The 21579-nt window shown below is 51.1% G+C and overlaps 2 protein-coding genes across 2 annotated transcripts in view; one reads left to right on the top strand and one right to left on the bottom strand.

Annotated features, from left to right (window-relative positions):
• The window catches only part of LOC8038594 (GAS2-like protein pickled eggs), a 484840-nt gene that overhangs the window by 161020 nt on the left and 302241 nt on the right, over positions 1-21579 (bottom strand). The gene's annotated exons all lie outside the window — the stretch shown is intronic.
• LOC115332842 lies at positions 6802-8940 on the top strand. Its single transcript, XM_029995346.4, has one exon. It carries the CDS (start codon positions 6910-6912, stop codon positions 8938-8940), a length of 2031 nt encoding a protein of 676 aa, XP_029851206.4. The 5' UTR covers positions 6802-6909.

Raw genomic sequence — 21579 nt, 5'->3', positions numbered from 1 at the left:
AAAAAAAAACCGAGACGAGCTACCGAAACCGAAACTACTTTTCGTCTCTAGCTCGTCTCTCACCCTCCCGCAGCGGAAACGAAAAGCGCTCTAGTGATGCCATGAAAGTGCTTTAATGCCATGGAATTGAATTGAACGGCGAAGAGCTGCTCTGGGGAAGTGGATATAGAAGTTGTGAGGCCTATGCCGGCCAGCGCTAGAAGCGGGCCTCTTGATATTGGGGAGGAGATCGAACAGTCACGCCCCTAGCGGCACGCTTCAGCTGTGGGGACAACAAACCGAATTTTCTTGTTCGTTTTTGATCAGCGATATCGAAGACGACGATTTGAAAGCCTCTCCTCGTGCAACCAAAGCACTGGTCAGAGCGAAGCGCTCGTGACCAGGCCGTGCATGACTAGAGCACTATACTAGAACTGGGCAGTGTGTCGTCCGCGCCGAGAAGCAACGGAAGGAGGAGGTCGGCGCAGCGATGACGGCGCGCAAGGACGCCAGAAGGCGCTGCGGGTAACAGGCGTGCTCCTTCCCGCTCGGATTGCCGTGTGGTCGTACTGCTTGTGATCGCGTGGTTCGCGTCGTCGCCTTGTTTTGCTGCAGTTATTTTTTTTTAATGGTTGAGCGAAATGGATTGTGATCGTAGCCGTTTAGTGGGATGTAGACAACGCGTGCAGTGACGGAAAAACGGCGGGACAAGAGAGACGGGACGTGTTTTGTGTCGGGGCAGTGATTTCCTACACCCCTCTACGGGGGTGTACTCCCCCCTTGTTTTTTCCGAAAGCACCCCTTTAATTCGCAACGACTCTTATATTCTCAATGCCCCCCGAACCCCCCCCCTCCTTAACCTCAATTCCTGGGGCCCGTGCCGGGTTGCAGGTTGCAACAGTGGCTACCGGTCCTGCAGAGAAGCACGTTCCCTTTTTTGTGCCCCTCTCGAGTTCGATCGGCGTCAGTCGTCGTCCCGCAACATTAAAAGGAGTGACAGGGAGACTCTGCTTCATGTAATGCAGGCAGTCATGACAGTCGTCCTCTACATTTTTTTTCGGACTTTTGCACTCTAACGTATCTGCTAAATCGGTTTTATAGACACTGGTTTGGACACACCGAACGGTCCTGTGAACGCTGACTGCATTAGAAACGCTTGGAGAAGTGGCTGTGAAAATGTGACGTTAAAGGTTATGGCCTCACATCAGCATTTTTTTTTTTCTTCCTAGCGGCTTTAAAAAGATGAGGGTTGGCCCAGCACTCCGTCTCTTCAATGAGGAGGTGCTAAGAGGCCTCTTTTTTTACCGCAAGAAGATTGAAGGATCTTATGGCCCAGCGGAAGATACTGAGTCATTTATCCTGAAGATGTCGAAGCTCATCAAGATCATGACCTCACGTTGGAGAATGTAGAGGTACAAAACGCCATAGGCGCCAACTACGGGGGAGCTCGGGAGCCCCCTTCTCCCGAGCTCTTGGGGAAAAGCAAGTACCTTTAAGTCGTTTGTTTTTTGTGCGTGCGTGTGTGTGTTAATGTACTTAGGCTTTCCAGTGTGTTTGGCGGTCGAATAGTGAGGGGTCAAAGATAAGAGAGGTGCATGACGCAGAGTCCGTTGTCCTTGTATTTAGTCAAAGGTTACATTGGTGGAAAGTGGCATCCTTTGGGGTTCTCACCCTCTCCCCCTTTTTTCTTTTGTATCGAAGTGCCTATATAACCAGATTTCTGAAAATAAAAATTTCAGCTGTGTTAGAGACTTTTTAGTGTTGTGTCGTTTACCCGCAGTCTCGGGGTTTTTTCAACCATGTACCATATCGCCTCCGGAATTTTTGGGTGCACCTCATTAATTTCATTTGTGTGCTGGCGTCCAGTGTATAATTACAAATTTATCTGTGTGCCCTAGTGCCAACACATACCAATATAGCTGGTGCTCAGTGGATAAATAAGAACTTATCCACTGTGGTTATTACCAGAGCTGGTGGATACTTTTTCTAACTATTCGCACAGTCCTGTTTGAAGACCCTACGTAGTAACAACAAATACGATAAAGGCTAGTGCTTGAAATTCCCTCGAAAGCCCGTGGAAGTAGTTGCGAGAGTCGACAGTGGCACCTCCATGCAGCCTACGGAAGTAGACGATATAAAGCGCGAAACACATGTACGACGAAACCGTCCGATCCGACGTGCGGACTGCCGGAATGACCTGGGGGGCGAGGGTTTTCGCAGCACCGGAGAGCGTTGAAAACCCTCGCCTCCGACCGCCGTATCGCCTGATTGGACGTCGGATCAGACGGTTTCGTCGTACATGTGTTTCGCGCTTAATCCGTTTTGTAAGCCCCATTTTGTTTTCCCAAACGTTGAAACAATTCATTAGGGTAGTGCGCTCCAATTACGGAATTCATTGATCACAACTACAGTGACAGCGAAATTATAGGGTCACAAAAGCACACATTTTTTTAGGTATCATGCCATCAGTATGCTTATCCTACGTTATCCAGGGGATTACACACGTTTGGGACGTCTCTTTCAAGAGACTTCCTGAACGTTTCCCTGGGGGATGGATTTCCCGCCTATTCAGAACGCAACATTGTTTGCGCGAACAAGCGATTGCCGGTTTTTCTACGAGAAACCAAAGGATCTCAGCAAAGTTTTAATTGCTGGGGAAAAAGCTCATTCGGGTCTATAATGCAGGTGATAAAAATTCGTCCTCACTAATACTCTTTCGAATTAAATGCGAGAAAGTACCAATGTCTTGTTCGCGCTAGCAGTGTCGCGATGTGTACTGTGGCGTCCTGCCCGAAGGTGCACGTCTCAGGCAAAGCATTCGGCAGCGAATTAGTGCGATAAATAATATGTGAAACAGCAGAAATAAAGAGTACCGTAAAGCATTAGCCAAACAATACGAAACAATCGAACCCGTGCGGAACGCCAAGCCAGCCAAGCGCTACCGCTGCCTGCGCTCCGCACTCCGGCAGCACGCCTACTACACGTTGCGCCCTCTCGCGGCTACCGATCCGGTCATCGCTGAAAGAGCCCCCCCTCCGCCGGCGCTCGCTACACTGCCCAGTCTTCTAGTACACCATAGTATAGCTCCTTCGGAGCAGAGTAGCGTAGCAAAAGCGCGCGTGTGTATGAAGGCACTCTAGAGTAGCGCAATCTAGAACGCCGCCTCTCGGCGACTAGCGGCGAACGCCCGGAGGTTCCAACTGCGGTCAGAAATGCATGGAGAACGTGAGAAAATCGTTGTTTCTCCAGTATTGTGGGAATGTACGGAATCGCAATCATTTTTGACATAATAATGGAACACTTTAGAATAATTTGTGCTAAGTTTTGTGCCCCGCAAGGACCTGACTTTTTTTTTAAAAATTGCCTGAGCGGCATCATGCAGCAGACGACACGGCGACGTCACACCATTCACGTGACCCGCTCCGGCCAACCCGAAAAGCCCATGTCCGCTGCGAGCAAAAATCGTCTGCTTCAAACGCCATTGCCTTGGAAATTGCCTTCTCAAAATTTGCACACGCATCCGATATTGTTAAAACTTTGATAAAGTGTTTAGTGCTTTACTAACTTCACGACAGACTAGTTTTGAAAAGTGTGAACTCGCCGTTCATTTTTTAATCAGCCGTGTTGTGTCGATCTCCATGTATTCTCCCATAGGGCGGGCCGCCTCCTGGAACCCTGGGTACCACGTGACTCGCGCCGAGCCGCTCTGTCGGCCATGTTGTCGGCAAAACACGGGGTTCAAAGGATTGCGTTACTCTGCTCCGTAGGAGCTATTCGCCTCGCAAGTGGGCTCATTTTCGTCTTCTGCGCATAAGAAAGGAAGTAGCGGTGACGTCAGAACGCCGAACTCTCATTGGCTGATCGCGACCCCCTATCTCAGCGTCGTCTGCTCCTTTGCAGCGTCGTCTGCTCGCAACGTCGTCTGCGTCTGTCTTACCTTTCCTGCGACTTTCGGAGCGAACTCGACCTCGCCTTTCAGAGAGGGCAGACTTAATAACTCGAGCGGTACGTTGTTTTTGTCTAACAACTGGCAGACGCGCATCAAGGAGGGAAGTCAAAGGACTCCCTGGCGAGGTGTCCCGGGGCGCCGAGGTTTTTTTGCTTAGAACCGAGGCAAGTTCCCTCCCAAATACTTTTTCCCTCCATTCGTGTGCGGCGAGACCCCTCACTCTTTAACGGCGTCGGCGGGTTGGCGCAGTTAACGTCGTCTGCTTTACGTCTGCTAGTCAAAGCGGTCAAAGCGATGGCTGTTTTACCTTTGCTGCGTCTGTCTGAGATTCACCGCTTTTTCATCGGCGAGAGTCACCGTTGCCTCGCGAAACAAGGAGATAATAAGAGGAAGAAATTGACCCCTTAATCGAAAATTGAGGTCAGCAATCAAAATATTATACGGGAAGGGTTCACAAGGGTCGCGCGGGTACATTCCACTCAGCACGCCAGCCGGTCGTGGGCAGACGGTAGCCGAGTCGCGGAGAGCCGGCTAGGCCTAACTGCCCAGCTCGTTTGGTCGCGTTCGATGGGATCGTGGCCGTGGGAGCTTTTCCAGGGTGTTTGTGGATCCAGCGTTCTTGCTCGTCGTGGTCTGTTTCAAGTACTTTTTACTTTTTTCTTGCTGCTTGAAGTCGGGACGCGTCAGAACCGCACGTAAAAAAATAAATGTCCGTGGGTCGTCGCGACCGCGACGTTGGGGGGGGGGGGGGGGGGGGCTTTTGTGTTGTGAGACTTGAAAAGTTTAAAGTTCGGTAACAAATCATACCTTTTCTTTATTTCCTATACACCGTGTGCATTTCTTTTTCTTGCAATTTGCGTACTGTGTGGCTTGCAGCTATCTAATACATTTGGATGGAATATTCCTTTAGTATTAATGTATTTATTTTTGTGTACTATGTCCATGGTACTGTTCACATGTCATACGCCAATTGACCTTCAGCATCTTCTCTGTCGTGCATATCTTGTTCCTTGATCAGAAGAAGCACCCTCTCACCGGTGCAATCCTTTCGTTTAACCGAATCTTTCATCTATCCGCGGTTCGAGGAGCAAAAGTGGGACAAAACGGCGTCCCACAAGCACGCTGTGGGACAGCGGGACCACGGTCGGAAAAGCGGGACCTGTCCCGCCTAAATCGGGACGTCTGGTCACTTTACGTAAGACAGCTTCGGAGCTGTCGTAGGATTTTGTCGTAACCTGCGCAAAACTTACGAAAATTTCGCTTCGTGAATACAAATTTTTTTTTGTCTTGCGCACATTTTTGGCGTAAGATCGTTTCGTGAATCTGGCCTCTGCACTTCCGAAAGTCGCAGGAAAGGTAAGACAGACGCAGACGACGTTGCGAGCAGGCGACGTTGCAAAGGAGCAGACGACGCTCAGATAGGGGGTCGCGATCAGCCAATCAGGGCTCGGCGTTCTGACGTCACCGCTACCCCCTGCGCGAGAAGCAGACGAACTTGCCCTCCGCATATAGTGCTCTATGCATGACCAGGTTCAATTTGGGGACAACAACCTCGATAAAGTCTTGGTTTGTCCAAGAAGGGACCGTAGTATACTCCAAACTCGGGGTGTAGACGTATTCCCGTTAAAGCCTTCACAGAGGGTCATCCATCTCTCAGATGCAAGGGCGGTGGTGTAGTCCTCTATTGTCTGTTGCGTGATCCTCAACTTGCGTTTGATAGAGCGTCTGCGCCCAGATTTGCGGTACTTGGCCAATAGGCGCAACCTGCGATTCCAGAGCGTTAGAAGGCGTTTGTCTGGGTCCGGATGATCATAGGGGACTTGTATTCGACGGGTGGCTTGTTGCTTGGCGTCTAATATTTGACCAGTTAGGTGTGCGATATCGCCGCTGGGAGATGTTTCCTCCAGCAGCTTTCGGTATTTGTCCCAGTGCGACAAAAACGATGGTCTCGTGGCTGTGCGTGCACCTACCGCGCATCCCAGAGTGCGACGGATTTTTATCTTGATCACTATAGGGAAATGATCGCTTCCCATTAGGTCTTCGTGAAGGTGCCAGGTGACGCTGCGCGGGTGTGATGCCCAAGTCAGATCAGAGGTCGTGTCCGCCTGGCGAATAGATTGTCCAATCCGTGTGGGGTCATCGGGGGTGTTGATCAAACTAAGGTGGTAGTTTTGGGTATCAGCCATTACTTTGCGCCCCCTAGGACTGCATTTGTCGTAACCCCATGCTGTGTGCCTTGCGTTGAAGTCTCCACATAGGATTACCTGATCGCGAGGATAGAGCCTATGGAAATGCTGTATAAAACCGAGGTCAATAAGAGGCTTGTGCCCTTTGTGACCTACAATGGGGCCAGACGGGTGGCCCTTAAAGAAGCGATAACCCCACAGGAGCTAGCCGAACGCGCCGCTTCTGAATTCTTTCCCAGCACTTCTCAACCCATCGCTACCACCTATGAAAGGGACGACCCTGTGGAGGACTTTGAATCATACAATCAACCATTCACCCTTTTTGAGCTTAATCACGCTCTTAACACTTCCAACACACACAGTGCACCTGGGGCAGATCAAGTCACCACGACACAACTGAGAAACCTCCCAGATACCTACAAACAAGCTCTGTTGGAGGAAATCAACAGGATCTGGGAAGAAGGAAAGCTTCCACCCACATGGCGTTTCTCTCTGGTGAAACCAATTCCCAAACCGGGGAAACCGCCACATAACCTGGCCAACCTCCGACCTATATCGCTGACATCCTGCCTATGTAAAACGATGGAGAGGATGGTCAATACGCGCCTTACATGGTACTTGGAAAATAATGGCATTCTCGCCCCAACGCAAATAGGGTTCAGAGCGGGGTTGTCCACACAGGACGCGCTTCTTCAACTTAAGGAGGCAGTCCTCGACCCGCACTCTACACAACCGAGAGCTGTCGTTGGGGTTGACATTAAAAAGGCATTTGACGGGGTCCCGCACAACACAATCATGTCCCAAACCAGAACTGCCGGCCTAAAAGGACGACTATATAACTTCATTGCCGCGTTTTTGGAAGGTCGCTGTTTTCAAGTGCAGGTAGACCAAGCCATTAGTGCCACGCGAGCCAACAAAGTAGGGGTACCGCAGGGGTCAGTTATCTCACCGACTCTCTTCAACTTGGCGATGCACACCCTCCCACACCGTCTTGATGCAGTGCCTGGACTAGGTCATACAATATATGCCGATGACATCACGCTTTGGGCAACAGACGGGTCCATCGGCCAGCAGGAAGACATACTCCAGAATGCCCTAAACATTATCTACAGTTTTGCAACCGAAATTGGCCTCAGCACATCCCCAGAGAAGACTGAATACTTAGTCATACACGGCGGCCGTAGTACTCCCTCCAAGAGAGCCGAGAAGAACATGTACAACCTCTCTATCGGAGACCAACCCATCACCAGGAAATCTGCCATTCGCATCCTGGGCATGTACCTGGACGAAAATTGCACAGCCAACACATGGTTCCAGAAAACGACTGGATCAGTAAAAAAGATCCTACACGTCCTTCGACGAATCTCAACACGCACCCGTGGTGTCCGCGAACGCGAGATGAGGCAATTCGTGCAGGCATTTGTCGTCTCACGGCTCCTGTATGGTCTTCCCTATCATCCAGTCAATCGGACTCAGATGCTAGCTCTAGAAAGACTTATCAACGAGGCCCGAAGACTGATTACTGGCCTTCCCCGGTACACACGCCTAGACGCGCTCAAGAGTTGCGGGGGCATTAATGATCTCAGCGAACTCGTATCCGCGCACTACAACATCCAGGAGGCACGGCTTCGCACAACACCAGCCGGCCGGTCTATCCTTGCAAAACTAGGCTACGCCGTGCACGATCTGCCCGAACTCCCACAACAGACCCCGCCGTGGGAACACATTGTCCTTACCGACGGGACTCCTCTACCTCAGCGGATACAGAGCACCGGCAGGCGCCTCCCTCTCAAGAGACGGCACTTAAAGTACATTCGCTCGCTTGACGATTGCACCCACGTGATCTACGTCGATGCATCCCTGCCAGCTGATCACAAATGCGCTGTCTACGCCACGGCGTGGTACGATTGTAACACAGAAGCACAGGCACGATACCTGCACACAACGGCTACGCCCCCGCTCAGCACCCAAGCTGAGCTTCAAGCCATCACGGACTATGCGCGCGACGCACTTCTTACGGCAAAGGAAGACGCACCAGTCACGCACATCATTTATACTGACTCGCAAGCGGCACACCACATATGCTCGGACACCAAATATACCGGACCTACCTTACACGAGCTCAAGGTGGCCGTCTCATCTCTGAGAGCGTCCGGCCATCAATTCATCATACGATGGGTCCCTGCCCACTGTGGCATACCCGGTAATGAGAAAGCCCACAGACTAGCGCGCGCACACCTCCTCTCCGCGCTGGCCAAGGGACCCTCCTCTTCCTCATCTCTAGGCAACCCCTCACAGGAAATTGCCAACCCTTGGCACGACTTGTGCTCTACCAAAGCCCAGCGAGCCACCTACCTCTCCATGGCCGCTAACCCGCTATCCATCCCTAAGATTCCCTCCCAACATTTCTCTCGTAGGGAAGCCGTCATGATTCGGCAAATTCAGACAGGGACCCTACTGACACCGCATCTCTTACAGCGGTTTCGCGGGAACGACGGGGCGGGACCTTCCACAGCCTCTGGCATCTGCAAGAACTGCAATTCTAAGGCAGACCTGGTCCATCTCATGTGGTCTTGCCCTTTGTATAATATTCCACGACAACAGGCTTTGAACCTCATCACAAACGCCCCAGTACCCGCATCCCTGAACGCCTGGGCATGTCCAGACACCACCATATCCCCTAAGCATGCTCTGGAGCTCTGGGAGGCACTACTTACCTTCATAAAAGACCCAACTGCGCCTCCAGTGGGGGACCGGCTCCTTCCGGCTACAGCCAAGAGGATACGGCCTCCCCCTCCCTCGTCGACGAAGGCCTTGAGGCCATGAAGTGTTGCCCTCCTCCTCCTCTCCTCTTCTTTGGCCCCCGCTTCCTAATCCCTTATCCTCCTTCTAACTGACCTCCGCAGCGCGCTCCGCGCAATATAAGGTCAATAAACGTGTTTTCAATCAATCCTCGATAAAGTTATGACCCTAAAGGCCTGTTCACACATGCAGCGGAGCGTCACAAGCATAACGCTGAACTCGCGCTCAGCGCGTGCTGACAGGAGCGTTCACCAGCTTTGTATCGCACCGTCAAAACTGTTGCTCACGGCAGACGATAAGTAGCTGACGGCACGTGAGCAGCGCTACATGAGCGCTTCGCTGCATGTGAGAACCGGCCTTAATGGACATTTAGCGCTCTCTGGGCGCTAAATGGGTGCAATCTGTAGCGCGTATAAAACTCTAGAAAAGAATTAGCTCCGTACATAAAAATTCCGGATTTCTCTAAATAAAATTAATCATGCTGCACCTTTTTTTCCCCCTTTAATTTCCGCACGTTGTTTGACGTAGCTTTTTAGGCCTAAGCACGAGGTTTGATATGTCCGTGTTCTCCTTCTTTAAATATTCATTATGCAATTTTTGCGGGTCGTACTGCGGTGTTTGCTACTACTACGGTGACTGGAACGCGTCTCCGACTGGTGTGTTTACCGGGTTCAAAAAAGTGGTCCCTCGATTTCCGCCTGATGACGACATTAAAGTGTCATGCCGTCGCCGGTCGCGAACCTGGCGGCGTCCAGCGTTGCCAGATGGTCCCACCAAAAAACCGCCAAACGACTGGGAGGTATAGCCCAAATATAGCCAAAGCCGTAAAAAAAATGTAGCCCAAAATAGCCAAGACTAAAAACAATGGGTTTTAAGCCTTATATTGATGATTTCTCACACTCGTACAATACACGTTACAATCTTTGTTTCAACCCTCAGATGCACCTCCTTTTGTGTACATTATGTTATTTGTAAATTTGTCAAGAAAAGCTTCGATAGAAAGAAAATCCGTACAAAACTGGACCTTCCTTCGTAGGTTTTCAGAAGTACAAAACACACAGACAGCTTTATTGTGAAGCCCGGGAGGTATGATCATACAGTAAAAGAAGAAAATACAGACGCAGAACAGTCAGAGCTCTATGTATTTCAGACCCGAACCCCAATATCTAAGGTCCTTACGATATCCCACCCGCCTCTTTTTCTTTGTGAAGAATATTGGTGTCACCCATTCATGTTCACGCTATTTTTAATTGTGTGTCCTCTCTTGGGGTGGACAACGACTGGAAGGAGTCAATTGTTTTGCGGTAAAACTGCGGACATCTCATTTTTACAAACTTGGGTGCCTAAAAATTCTCACAATGGACGCCAAAGCAGCATTTGGAGAGTTCAGTCTACGTCCGGGCAGAGCCATATGCGTCCGGGTTGAAGGCATGCTACCGGGCCTGAGGTAATAGTGAAATCTGTTTGGCTTGCTCCACTGTACAGTAGGGAGACCGCATGGACTCTGCAAGCATTGCTTCACTGCGCATTGTGAAAACCCCGACGTTTGTAGAAGTTTGAAGCCTTTGTCTTTCTCTCTCTCCTCTCGACTAGCCATAAGAGAAACAATTTTATTTCGAAACTGATTAAAAGTTCGAAAATTAACTAGTCGAACCTCAAAGTTCGGCATCGCACTCGAGGTTCGACAAAAGTTCGCCGCATTCTTAGAAATAGCCCAAAATAGCCACATAGCCAAACACAAAATTTTGACGCCTACTAGAAAAAAATGTAGCTCAATCTGGCAACACTGGCGGCGTCCCAATAGCTGTGGTGTATGTGGCAGACCCCTGTTCTACTGCAGGTCGCTCTCCAATGCGGCAGTCCACGGAAGCTAAGGAAGTTGGGACTCCTGGAACGGCCGGGATGACAGCGACACTCGCTGTCGTCCCGGCGTTTTACCAAGTAGATAATGAAGTAGGTAGCTATAAGTGATGGAAGCGATGGAAGTGCTGCGCCATTTGCGCCATATTGTGCCATGAACGAAAGTATGGTATATCTTGCGCCAAAATGCCATTTTTGCTCAAAGTTGTGCCACACCTGCAACAGGCGGGCTTCAACAACAACAACAAAGTTGTTGGTGGATCCTAATATTTAGAAAACTACAGAGGGAAAGGCAAAAAGTACGTATTTTACAGCGTCTCTCTTACCGCATGGTGTCATCTTAGGTCAGAACACAGTCGAAGGCTCGAACATAAACACTAAAAACGCAAGTAACGGAACATTCACTGCACTTAATAATAATAATAATAATAATAATAATAATAATAATAATAATAATAATAATAATAATATTTATTCAACTCGGAAAGAGTTGCGACACCACAAAAGGCGAGGAGCCCATACCAGGAGGTCTGTGGTGCCGCAGTTACGTGAGCAAAAAAAAACAAACAAAAAAACAACAACAACAACAACAAACAAAACAACACGGCTGCGTGCTGCTTAGGACCGCAAGTGCAGTATTGCCCCCCTGCAGATGGGTCTTATATCTTCTTTCTCGCTCAGGCCCGCTGTCAGCTCTGATGGCAGGGACCGCCACAGATTTACTGCCCTGATGACGAAGGTATTCCGGTGCCGGTCAGTGCGGGCAAAGAGTGGTTGAAGGCCACCGTTCTGGTTCAGCCGCAGCTGCCGAGCAAGAGGAACCTCGGGAGCCTCTGGCAGGAGGCAGGTTGCCAAAAGCCGGACCGGAGATTTTCCTGCGCAGAGCCAGAGAGTTCCAACCCACACGTGCCAGCAGATCATCCGTAGCTATGTCCCGGTATCGGGGGACATGAGGGGTCTGCCACCGCAAGATAGTGTACGCGGCACGTCTTTGCACACTTTCAAGAGAAGCGGATAAGGTGGCCTGAGGGGGGTCCCAGACTGCGGCACAGTACTCAAGGTGCGGCAGCACCAGTGCGGTGTAGAGGTGCCTCAGTGTTCTTGACCCGGCCCCTCTTGAGACACGGGTAACAAAACCCAGCATCCTTCGAGCTCGGGAGATCACTTCGGCAATGTGAGTGCCGAAACTGAGTCGACAGTCCAGTTTGACACCTAACAACTTGGTGCTGGTCGTTCTGGAAATGTTCACTCCGTCGAGGTTGTAGCAGGGGAGTGCGGAACGCTGCTGCCTGAATGAGGATATCTGCATCACAGCGCAGTTGGCAAAGTTCAGTGGAAGTCTGTTTTTTCCTGACCAGGCGACAACATTGTCCAGGTCCGCTTGGAGTAGTTGGTGATCGAGGGGGCTACGGATTGGCTGCACGAGGGTGAGGTCGTCGGCATAATGAAGGGGCGTACAACCTAAGACCCGGGTGATGTCATCGATAAAGATGTTAAAGAGGGTAGGGCCTAGGACGCTACCCTGAGGAATCCCTGACACGACCTCTGCGGTGTTAGACCTCTGCCCGCCGAAGACTACGTGCTGGGTACGACCGAGCAGGAAGGACGTTACCCAGTCCAACAGGTTGCCGGATAATCCAATGTCGGAGAGTCTCTGCAATAAGATGGAGTGGTCAACTTTATCGAAAGCCTGCTTGAAGTCGAGTTGGACGAGCTCGCATGGTGTACGTCCATCTAAGGAACTACTGATGGTGTTAACCGCGGTTGCGAGAGCTAGCTCACAGCTCCGGCCGGGGCGAAAACCATACTGGTGCGAGGAAAGCAGCTGGTGTCCCTCAATGTGTTCCAGTAAATGTCGGTTAACTATTCTCTCCATTGTTCTGCATACGATGGATGTAGTTGATATTGGCCGGTACGATGACACGAGTGACTTGGACAGCCCACTTCCCTTTTGTATCAAAGTGACTTGGGCAGTCTTCCATTGTCGGGGGACAGAGCCGGCACGAAGAGAGTTCGTGAAAAGTTTTGCTAGGATCGGGCTGAGTTTGTTGGAGCACATCCTCAGGAAAGCTGGGTGCACGCGATCAGGCCCAGCCTTCTGACTCGTTTATACGCTGCAGTGCTTCTGCAACGTCTTCTTCACGCACATCGAACGATGCAAGTGGTGAACTACAACGAGGCGTGTTGGAGGGTAGAAGTGAGGGGTTGCCAGGGGGTGGTCCAAGTCGGTGAGAAGTGGTCACTGAAAAGTTCCGTTATAGCCCCGGGTTCTATTACCTGGCTTCCGTTAACTAAGAATTCAGGACGGGAAGATGATTTTCTTTGATTGTTTACATGGGCCCAAAAAAGCTTTGGGAAATGAATGGCTTTCTCTGCAATCGACTTCATATAGACCCTGTGTGCAGAGTAGATTAGTTTTTTCAGACTTTTCTGTGCCTGCTGCGCTGTGCTGAGGTGGAGTGGATTTTTTGTCCTACGTGCTTTCTTGAATAACTGGCGTTTCTTACGGGAGAGCCGAATGATATCTTGAGTGGTCCATGGTCGCTGCCGGCCAGTCGTCATCCTTGTGGGAACACATTCTGCTTCTATGGCCGAAAAGAGATCTAACCAGATGTCGTAGGCATCGTGAATACAAGGTTCATCATTCACCAGGGACCAGGGTGCAGCAGGTTCTGAAGGTGCGTTCCGTCAGTCTTCGAGAATTGCTGGATTCGCTTCGCGTGCGGACCAGATTTTGGCGGCTTGAGTAGGCTCTCGAGATAAATTGCGTGGTGGTCGGAGCCAGGGAGACTGGACTCAAGGGAACAGCTCGATACAAGTGCTGGATTGGTAATGAAGGCCAGGTCTAGGAAGGACGTTTTCCCAGAGTGTGTAATATAGGAGGGCTCCACACAAACTTGAAGGAACCCGCCGGTCTCCATGATATCAAGTAGCATATCATCACAGGGGGCCGATGGGATGGGAGCAGATGGATCCGTCCAGTCGATATGCGCGTTGAAATCTCCCAGCACACAAATGTTCAGGTAATTGCCCATTCCAGCCCGTCTGAGGGAGTTGCCGAGGAGATCGTAGGACGTATACTGTGAGGTTGGGGGGCAGTAAACACAGCAGATCAGTACTTTTCCCCGGTGGTGATTTACCTCGACGGATACAGCCTCAAGGTGCTCATGCTCCAGGTCCTGGCGTTTCCGGCAGGTCATGTGGCAGGGTACCGCCACCAGCACACCCCCTCCATTCGAGGCTCGGTCCTTCCTGAAGATAGTAAAATTTTCCACATCCACAAGAAGCCCGTCAGGTATTGAGCGGTCGAGCCAAGTTTCACAAACTGCAAATACTGTGTCCGGGTAGGATAGGAGAAGAGTGCGGAAGTCAAGCAGTTTGTTTTTCAGCGAGCGCACGTTCGAAAACCATATTCCCAGATTGGTGTTTTTGGCCGCCGACGGAGGAGAGGGAAGCGGTGGGGAAACGATGGTCACGGGCAAAGCCTGCACTGCCGGTTGTTCGGAGGAGCTGGTGCGTTGGAGTTCACTACTCGGCTCTGCTTGGACGGGAACAAGTCGTCAGCGAAGGGCGGAAGTTGGCATGCAGCACAGAGGCGGCGATACGACGCAAAAAATACGTCCTCACATTTTCGGTGTAGCCAGAAGTCACAACCGTCACACTGAAGTGCGGCCACGTTGTCATACACCGACCGGGAGCAGCGAGGGCAGGTGGGCCGCGTACCAGGATTGGGGGGCACGTCACCGGCGATGAGAAGGAGCCAGATGAGAGGCGGTTGACGGCGGATTGAGCCAGCGGATAAAGGCCGGCCGTTAGGCCTAACGCCTGCCCACCACAACAGTTCGCCTTTACAGGCAGCGGTGCTTGGCGAAGCTGTTATTGTCCACAAATGGGCCACCCGATTTCCACGCTCTGTCGACGCTGTTGACGACGGAAGGCCACTCCTGCGAAGGCTCACTAATGCCACCAGGCATAGAAAAAGACGGAGATACGCAAAAGCATGTGTGCGTCCCGCCATTGCTCTTGTAGGGTGCAACGCACCCACAGATCCATTCTTCTCATGAAAATAAAAGAGATGGCTCGAGGCGCAGCACGAGCACGCGCCTCGGGGAGCGCGTGCAAGAGGATGCTCTGAAGCCGCCATCACAGGCAGACACGTCGTTCGCTTGTCTCGTTCTATGTCCTCACTTTAAATAACGTGGCAGGGCCTCGCGGCCCCCCACATATTTGGTGACCCGGTCGAGGACCATGGACAACGGCGAACCCCAAAGAGCAGCGGCCGGATCCCCGGCTTCCATCTCATCGGTTGCAGTCCGACTTCCGCCGTACTATGACAGAAACCCGAGGGTCTGGTTCCTGCAGGCTGAGTCCCAGTTTCATCTCAGCGGTGTGACGAGCCAGGAGAGCAAGTATCATCATGTCGCCTCGGCGCTGTCGCTGGCAGCAGCCGACGAAGTATACGACATCCTTGCGCAACCGTCGGCCACAGCTTCCTACGACCAGCTGAAGGCGGCTCTCCTGCAGAGAACCGAGGCATCAGATCGCTCCCGCCTTCAAGAACTTCTTTCGGCGGAAGAACTCGGCGATCGACGTCCGTCTCAGCTGCTAAGGCGGATGACTGAGCTCCTTGGAGATCGCGCCAACACGATCGGCGACGCTCTGCTGCGGGAGCTATTTATTCAGCGCCGCCCAACCAACGTCCAGATGGTGTTGGCCACCGCTACGGCTCTCGACCTCACAGGCCTCGCAGCCCTGGCAGACGCCGTTATTGAAGTTGCCACTCCACCCTTCGCCAGCGTTACATCGGCGGCAGAAGACGGAAGTGAAGCTATGCCTGCCCCGCCAGGCACTCCATCGTTTGACGGCAACCTCGAGCGGCTTTGCCAGCGGTTGGAAGAGAGTGTTACCGCGGCAACTCACCGGCGAGATCGTCCACGCACCCAACAACAACGTGGACGTTCAACATCTCGTTGCAGAAATGCTGACCGTTCCCGCTCCGCAAGTTCAGCGGACGTCTGCGTATACCATCGTCGCTTCGGCTCCGACGCCCGGCACTGCCTTCGTCCCTGCTCCTGGAGCAAACCGATAGAGGCAACGAGTAGTCAGAACCTACCAGGAAGTCGCCTATTTTACATCGCCGACAGGACTACGGGAACCCGTTATCTCGTCGATACCGGGGCCGAGGTAAGCGCTGTTCCTGCAAAACGCGCGGATCGATTACAGACGCCCATCTACTACCTTCGGGCTGTGAACAACTCGTCGATCCCCGTCTACAAGGAACGGTCCATCACCATAAATCTTGGCCTCAGACGAGTCTACCGATGGGTATTCCTGGTCGCAGACGTAGGCAACACGATCATCGGCGCTGACTTCCTACAACACCACAGCCTCCTTGTAGACGTCAAGGAGAGACGTCTGCTCGACTCCACAACGCGACTCTCCGTGCAAGGCGTCTCAACAACTGACACCGCAGGAATCGCGTCAGTCTGCTCTAACATCGACGGGCCATTCCGACCTCCTCTCCAGGATTTTCCAAGCCTCACGCGAGCTCCTGACTGGACCAGACCGGTTTCGCACGATGTCCACCATCACATCGAAACAACGGGCGCACCGGTTCACTTCCGACCCCGTCGTCTGGCTCCAGAGAAACTCCGCATCGCTCGCGAAGAATTTGAGCACATGCTCGAGCTTGGAATTATCCGACCTTCGTCAAGCAGCTGGGCGTCTCCCCTACACATGGTGTCCAAGAAGAACGGAGATTGGAGACCGTGTGGCGACTATCGCGCACTGAACAAGAGCACATAGATACCCCCTCCCAAACATTCAGGACTTTACTGTCAACCTCCAAGGCGCGACCATTTTTTCGAAGGTTGACCTTACCCGCGCGTACCACCAGATTCCCGTCGCTGACGAAGACATCCCAAAGACAGCTATTACTACTCCGTTTGGTCTGTTTGAGTTTCTCCGCATGCCCTTTGGCCTCAGTAATGCGGCTCAAACATTCCAGAGATTCATCGACGCTGTCACGCGCGGGCTTCCCTTCGTATTTGCCTACGTTGACGACTTGTTGGTCGCTAGCTCGACAACGGAGGAGCACACCAACCACCTCCGTCTTCTTTTCCAAAGACTTTCAGACCACGGCATCATCATCAACGCCGCAAAAAGTGAGTTTGGGAGATCAGAACTCGAGTTTCTGGGACATCGACTGGACCGACACGGCATCAGACCTTTGCCGTCGAAAGTGCAAGTGATCAGGGACTTTCCAAGACCTAGCTCGATCACAAAGCTTCGCCAGTTCCTCGGCCTGGTAAATTTTTACCGCCGGTTCATTCCGAACTGCGCGAGGCTACTCCAGCCTCTTGATTTTCTACTAGCCAAGACTGCACGTGCCGCTACCAACCTGCCTTGGAGTGAAGACGCGGAGCAAGCCTTCTGCGAAGTAAAGACTGTACTTGCAGACGCTGTACTTCTGCGACATCCACAACACGATGCCAGAACCTCGATCATGACAGATGCTTCAGCTACGGCTGTTGGGGCGGTCCTACAACAACAGGTGGACGGTGAATGGCAGCCCCTAGCTTTCTTTCCCAAGAAGTTAAAGCCCGCCCAGACCCGCTACAGCGTCTTTGGAAGAGAACTGCTCGCAGCGTAGTTGGCCGTCCGGCACTTTCGACACTTTGTCGAAGGTCGCCCCTTCGTCATCTGGACGGACCATAAACCACTCACCTACGCCATCCGTAACTCAAGCTCTGTCTATACCCCTCGAGAGATCCGCCAGCTGGCCTTCTTGTCGGAGTTTACGACGGACATCCGGCATATCAAAGGGAAATCAAACGTCCCCGCTGATGTACTGAGCCGAATTGACGCCGTACCTTCGCCTGCTCCGCAACTTGACATCACGTTGCTGGCTCGTCATCAGGCATCCGACGAGGAGCTACAGCAGCTCCGCACATCAGACAACTCTCTCCAGCTAGAGGATGTTGAGTTCCCAGGAGGCATCACCATCGTCTGCGACACGTCCACAGGAACGCATCGCCCATTCGTTCCGATGGCGCTACGAAGGCCGCTCTTTGATGCCATTCATTCGTTGTCGCATCCCGGCGTGAAGGCAACACAGAAGCTAGTGGCCAATCGCTACGTTTGGCCTCGGCTGAAGTCCGACGTGCGTGACTGGGTGCGGACCTGCTTGGCATGTCAACGAGCCAAGGTTCACCGTCATTCCGTGCCTTCATCCACGAGCTTCCTGCCACCAGATGCCCGTTTCGACAAGGTCCACATCGACCTGGTCGGGCCCCTTCCGACATCTCAAGGGCAACGATACATCCTGACCTGTATCGACCGCTTCACAAGGTGGCCGGAAGCTACACCATTGCCCGACATGACTGCAGCCACCGTCGCCGAGGCATTCGTCTCGTCCTGGGTGGCGCGCTTCGGATGCCCATCCGAAATCGTCACCGACAGAGGGCGTCAATTCGAATCCAACTTGTTCACCGAGTTGTCCCGAATCCTAGGCATGACGAGATCTCGGACAACTGCATACCATCCGCAGTCTAACGGCCTGGTGGAACGTTTCCACCGACACCTCAAGTCCGCGCTCATGGCCCACGCGAACTCCAAGGAATGGGTACAACAGCTTCCACTCGTCTTACTCGGAGTTCGAACGGCGTTGAAGCAGGACCTCGGCTGTGCAACCTCTGAACTCGTCTATGGGACGACCCTCCGATTACCATCGGACTTTTTCGAGGTCGACCCGTCTCCAAACACGAGGCCAGAAGACTACGCCACAAAGCTGAAGGAGGTTTTTGCAGACCTACGACCAGTTCCTACGCGCGCGGTACCTGCCAAGACTCCTTACGTCTCTCAGGACTTGTACAGTGCAACGCATGTGTTCGTGCGCCAAACAGCCAGACGGAAACCGCTCCAACCACACTATATGGGACCGTTCCCGGTTCTGGAAAAGAAGCCAAGTGGCTTCGTTGTACAGATCAATGGACGACGAGACACCATCGCTCTCGAGCGTCTAAAGCCAGCCCATCTCGAGCACGCACCCGTGAACCTCATCACATGTGAGACGCGCGAGGAAAGTCCGAAGTCTCGCAGGAAGTCTGCTCAAGTTCATTGGACAAACTCATGGCCAGAGCTAGCGCCCTAATTGTGTGTTGTTGTCGTTGTTGTTTTCGTTTTCTTTAATCGCTCGTCGGGGCTCCTCGCTAAGGGGGGGCATATCTGTAGGGTGCAACGCACCCACAGATCCATTCTTCTCATGAAAATAAAAGAGATGGCTCGAGGCGCAGCACGCGCACGCGCCTCGGGGAGCGCGTGCAAGAGGATGCTCTGAAGCCGCCATCACAGGCAGACACGTCGTTCGCTTGTCTCGTTCTATGTCCTCACTTTAAATAACGTGGCAGGGCCTCGCGGCCCCCCACACTCTCAATAACTTTATTGGTCTAGCAGTGAAAGAACACGTTTAGGAAGATGACGAATCCATGATGTTACGCTTTGACGTTGTTTTTGATTGGTCCCACAGGCTTGTAGCGTCCGCTGTGCGTTGACTTAGGGTGAAGCGAAGATTTCTCGCCAACCGGCGCTGCCCGGTTGATCGCCGACAATGTCTAAATTTCCAGTCGATGTCGGCGATGTCAAGAGCTAAAAGTCGCGAGAAAACTTAGCGAAATACTAGGATGACGGACAATGTGATCAGAAAGAACCAGCGCCTTGCACCCTCGATGACATCACTTGATTTTCGTGTGTTCTATACGCATCCCTGCCTTCTATATAGAGTACCGTGGATCTTGCACCGCTCGCGACAACCTTCCCTGCCTCTCACCGGAGCACGCGCGTGGAGCTTCACTGCTTTGCACGGTGCCCAGGAGCAAATTCAGACTTGTACACGTTACTGAAAAAAAGTAACTGATTACAATTACAATTACTACAGTCAAAAAAGTAACCGATTACCGTTACTGATTACTGCCTCCCAGAAGTAATTGAACAATTACTGCAAAGTAATTGATTACTTTTCAAGTTACTTTCACGTTACTTCTTATTGCGATGACAGAAATACACAAATACACAGTAAAATATTGCGTACACAATTTTGTTTCGTTATTGTTCCCTTTTTTGTTTTTAGACCCGGACCTTGTCGTGTAGCTGACGCGTCGACCTAAGGAACAAAGCCCACTAAAAAGTCAATAGCGAGTTCCCGCTTCCCGTCGACTTTATCAGCAATCTGCAACGAGATCCGGAACTCCCAAGCCAAGGCTGGTGGCGCGCTTGTACAAGAGCGTGGCGCAAAAGAAAAAAGGATTTGCCGACTAATCCTAGTTTTATTTTTTTTAGATGTTAAGAAAATGTGAATCATCTTTGCTCCATGGCTGAATGACTATGTTGATTTTTGTGAGAAAAAAAAATTGTGGAATGAAAAATGTAATTGGTAATTGTGTAATTGATTTTGTAATTGATTACAGAAAAAAAGTAATTGAATTACTCCGAGCGTTACAGCTTGACAAATGTAATTGAAGCGTTACAAAATTACACTTAACTGTAATTGATTACAAGTAATCAATTACTTGTAACGCGTTACGTACAAGTCTGGGAGCAATGGCCGACATGGGGGAACGTTTGGGTTAGCGCAATAGACTCGAAAATTAGGCTCAGTACTATTAGGGGTCTACCTTCTTTGGTCTTAATTGTAATATAACCTGAACTAAAAAAAAAAGAAAAAAAAAACTGTGTTGAGAAAGAGAAAAAAATCCAGAACGTAAGTTTATATTTGAAGAAATACGGTAGTCAAGATCGTTCCCGTGCAACTGTCGATCGAAAGATCGGGTAGCTATGACTCAACTATTGTTCCGACGTCGCTAAAGAACAGTGCCACATTTGAAGGAGCGGTGCAATAATATTCAATGGGAATGTTTTTGACTTTGCACAAGTTTACTGGCATTAGTGGGACACAAGTCTACTCGCACGCAACGCCACTGACCAAGGAACTCCTTTGTTGCAGTGTAATTTCAAGGACAAAACTACCCTTTCCTTTCAATCTTTCCTTCGCAAAACTCAGTGACGTAGCTGGGTGGGCGCAGTACCGCCCAGTGACTATATCTGAATGCAGCTCATAGATCGGACCCGAGCATTGCGTGCGCACTCGATTATGGCTCGCGATAATCAATAGGTCGTCAAGCATTCGGGTAGTGGCTCGTCTCCAATCGCGACAATGCCGAACCCTATGTATAAGACTCGGCGCGTTTTCTGTGCTTTGCCAACCCTACCGCGTGATTATGATCAACATTGGCGGCATATAATCGACTCCCGAACACGTGGCCGCTTGTTGTGGCTGCGAGTTGAAGAAAGGAATGCTGCTCGGTTTTAATTTTTTCTGCGACTTTTATTGCGCGGGGAGAAAAACGAACGCGTGCTTTATTGCTCATAAACGCAAGGGATTCGTTCTCAGCGGTATTCGCGCAAAATGCGAAAATCGTTGTACCGCCCCTTTAAAGGACACGTGCAGGCTCTCATAATATTTGAAAGTGGCTGCTTTTACAGTTCATATACTAAAGTCTTAAATGTGTGATAGGTTAATAAAACTTGGGATATGCATTTTTATTGATAGACGATTTAGCGGATATGCTGGCATTTTGCAGAAATTATATTTACAGGCTTACTGATCTACCGAGTAGTGACTGAAGAGAGACTTTATCCCAACTGAAGTGTTGTGCTATGATTTATTTCTCAACTATTTTTGAATATACATTGTAAATGAACCTACTCTGACGAAGGCTTTATTTTTTAGAAGAAAGCTGTGAGTTC

Source organism: Ixodes scapularis, unplaced genomic scaffold (assembly GCF_016920785.2).
Source record: "Ixodes scapularis isolate PalLabHiFi unplaced genomic scaffold, ASM1692078v2 PGA_scaffold1__304_contigs__length_218370807, whole genome shotgun sequence".
NCBI classification, from domain to species: domain Eukaryota; kingdom Metazoa; phylum Arthropoda; class Arachnida; order Ixodida; family Ixodidae; genus Ixodes; species Ixodes scapularis.
This window is presented reverse-complemented; position numbering and strand designations above follow the sequence as displayed.

Coding starts and splice junctions, on each gene's coding strand:
- LOC115332842 (XM_029995346.4), top strand. CDS start 6,910: ATGTCCCAAACCAGAACTGCCGGCCTAAAAGGACGACTATATAACTTC.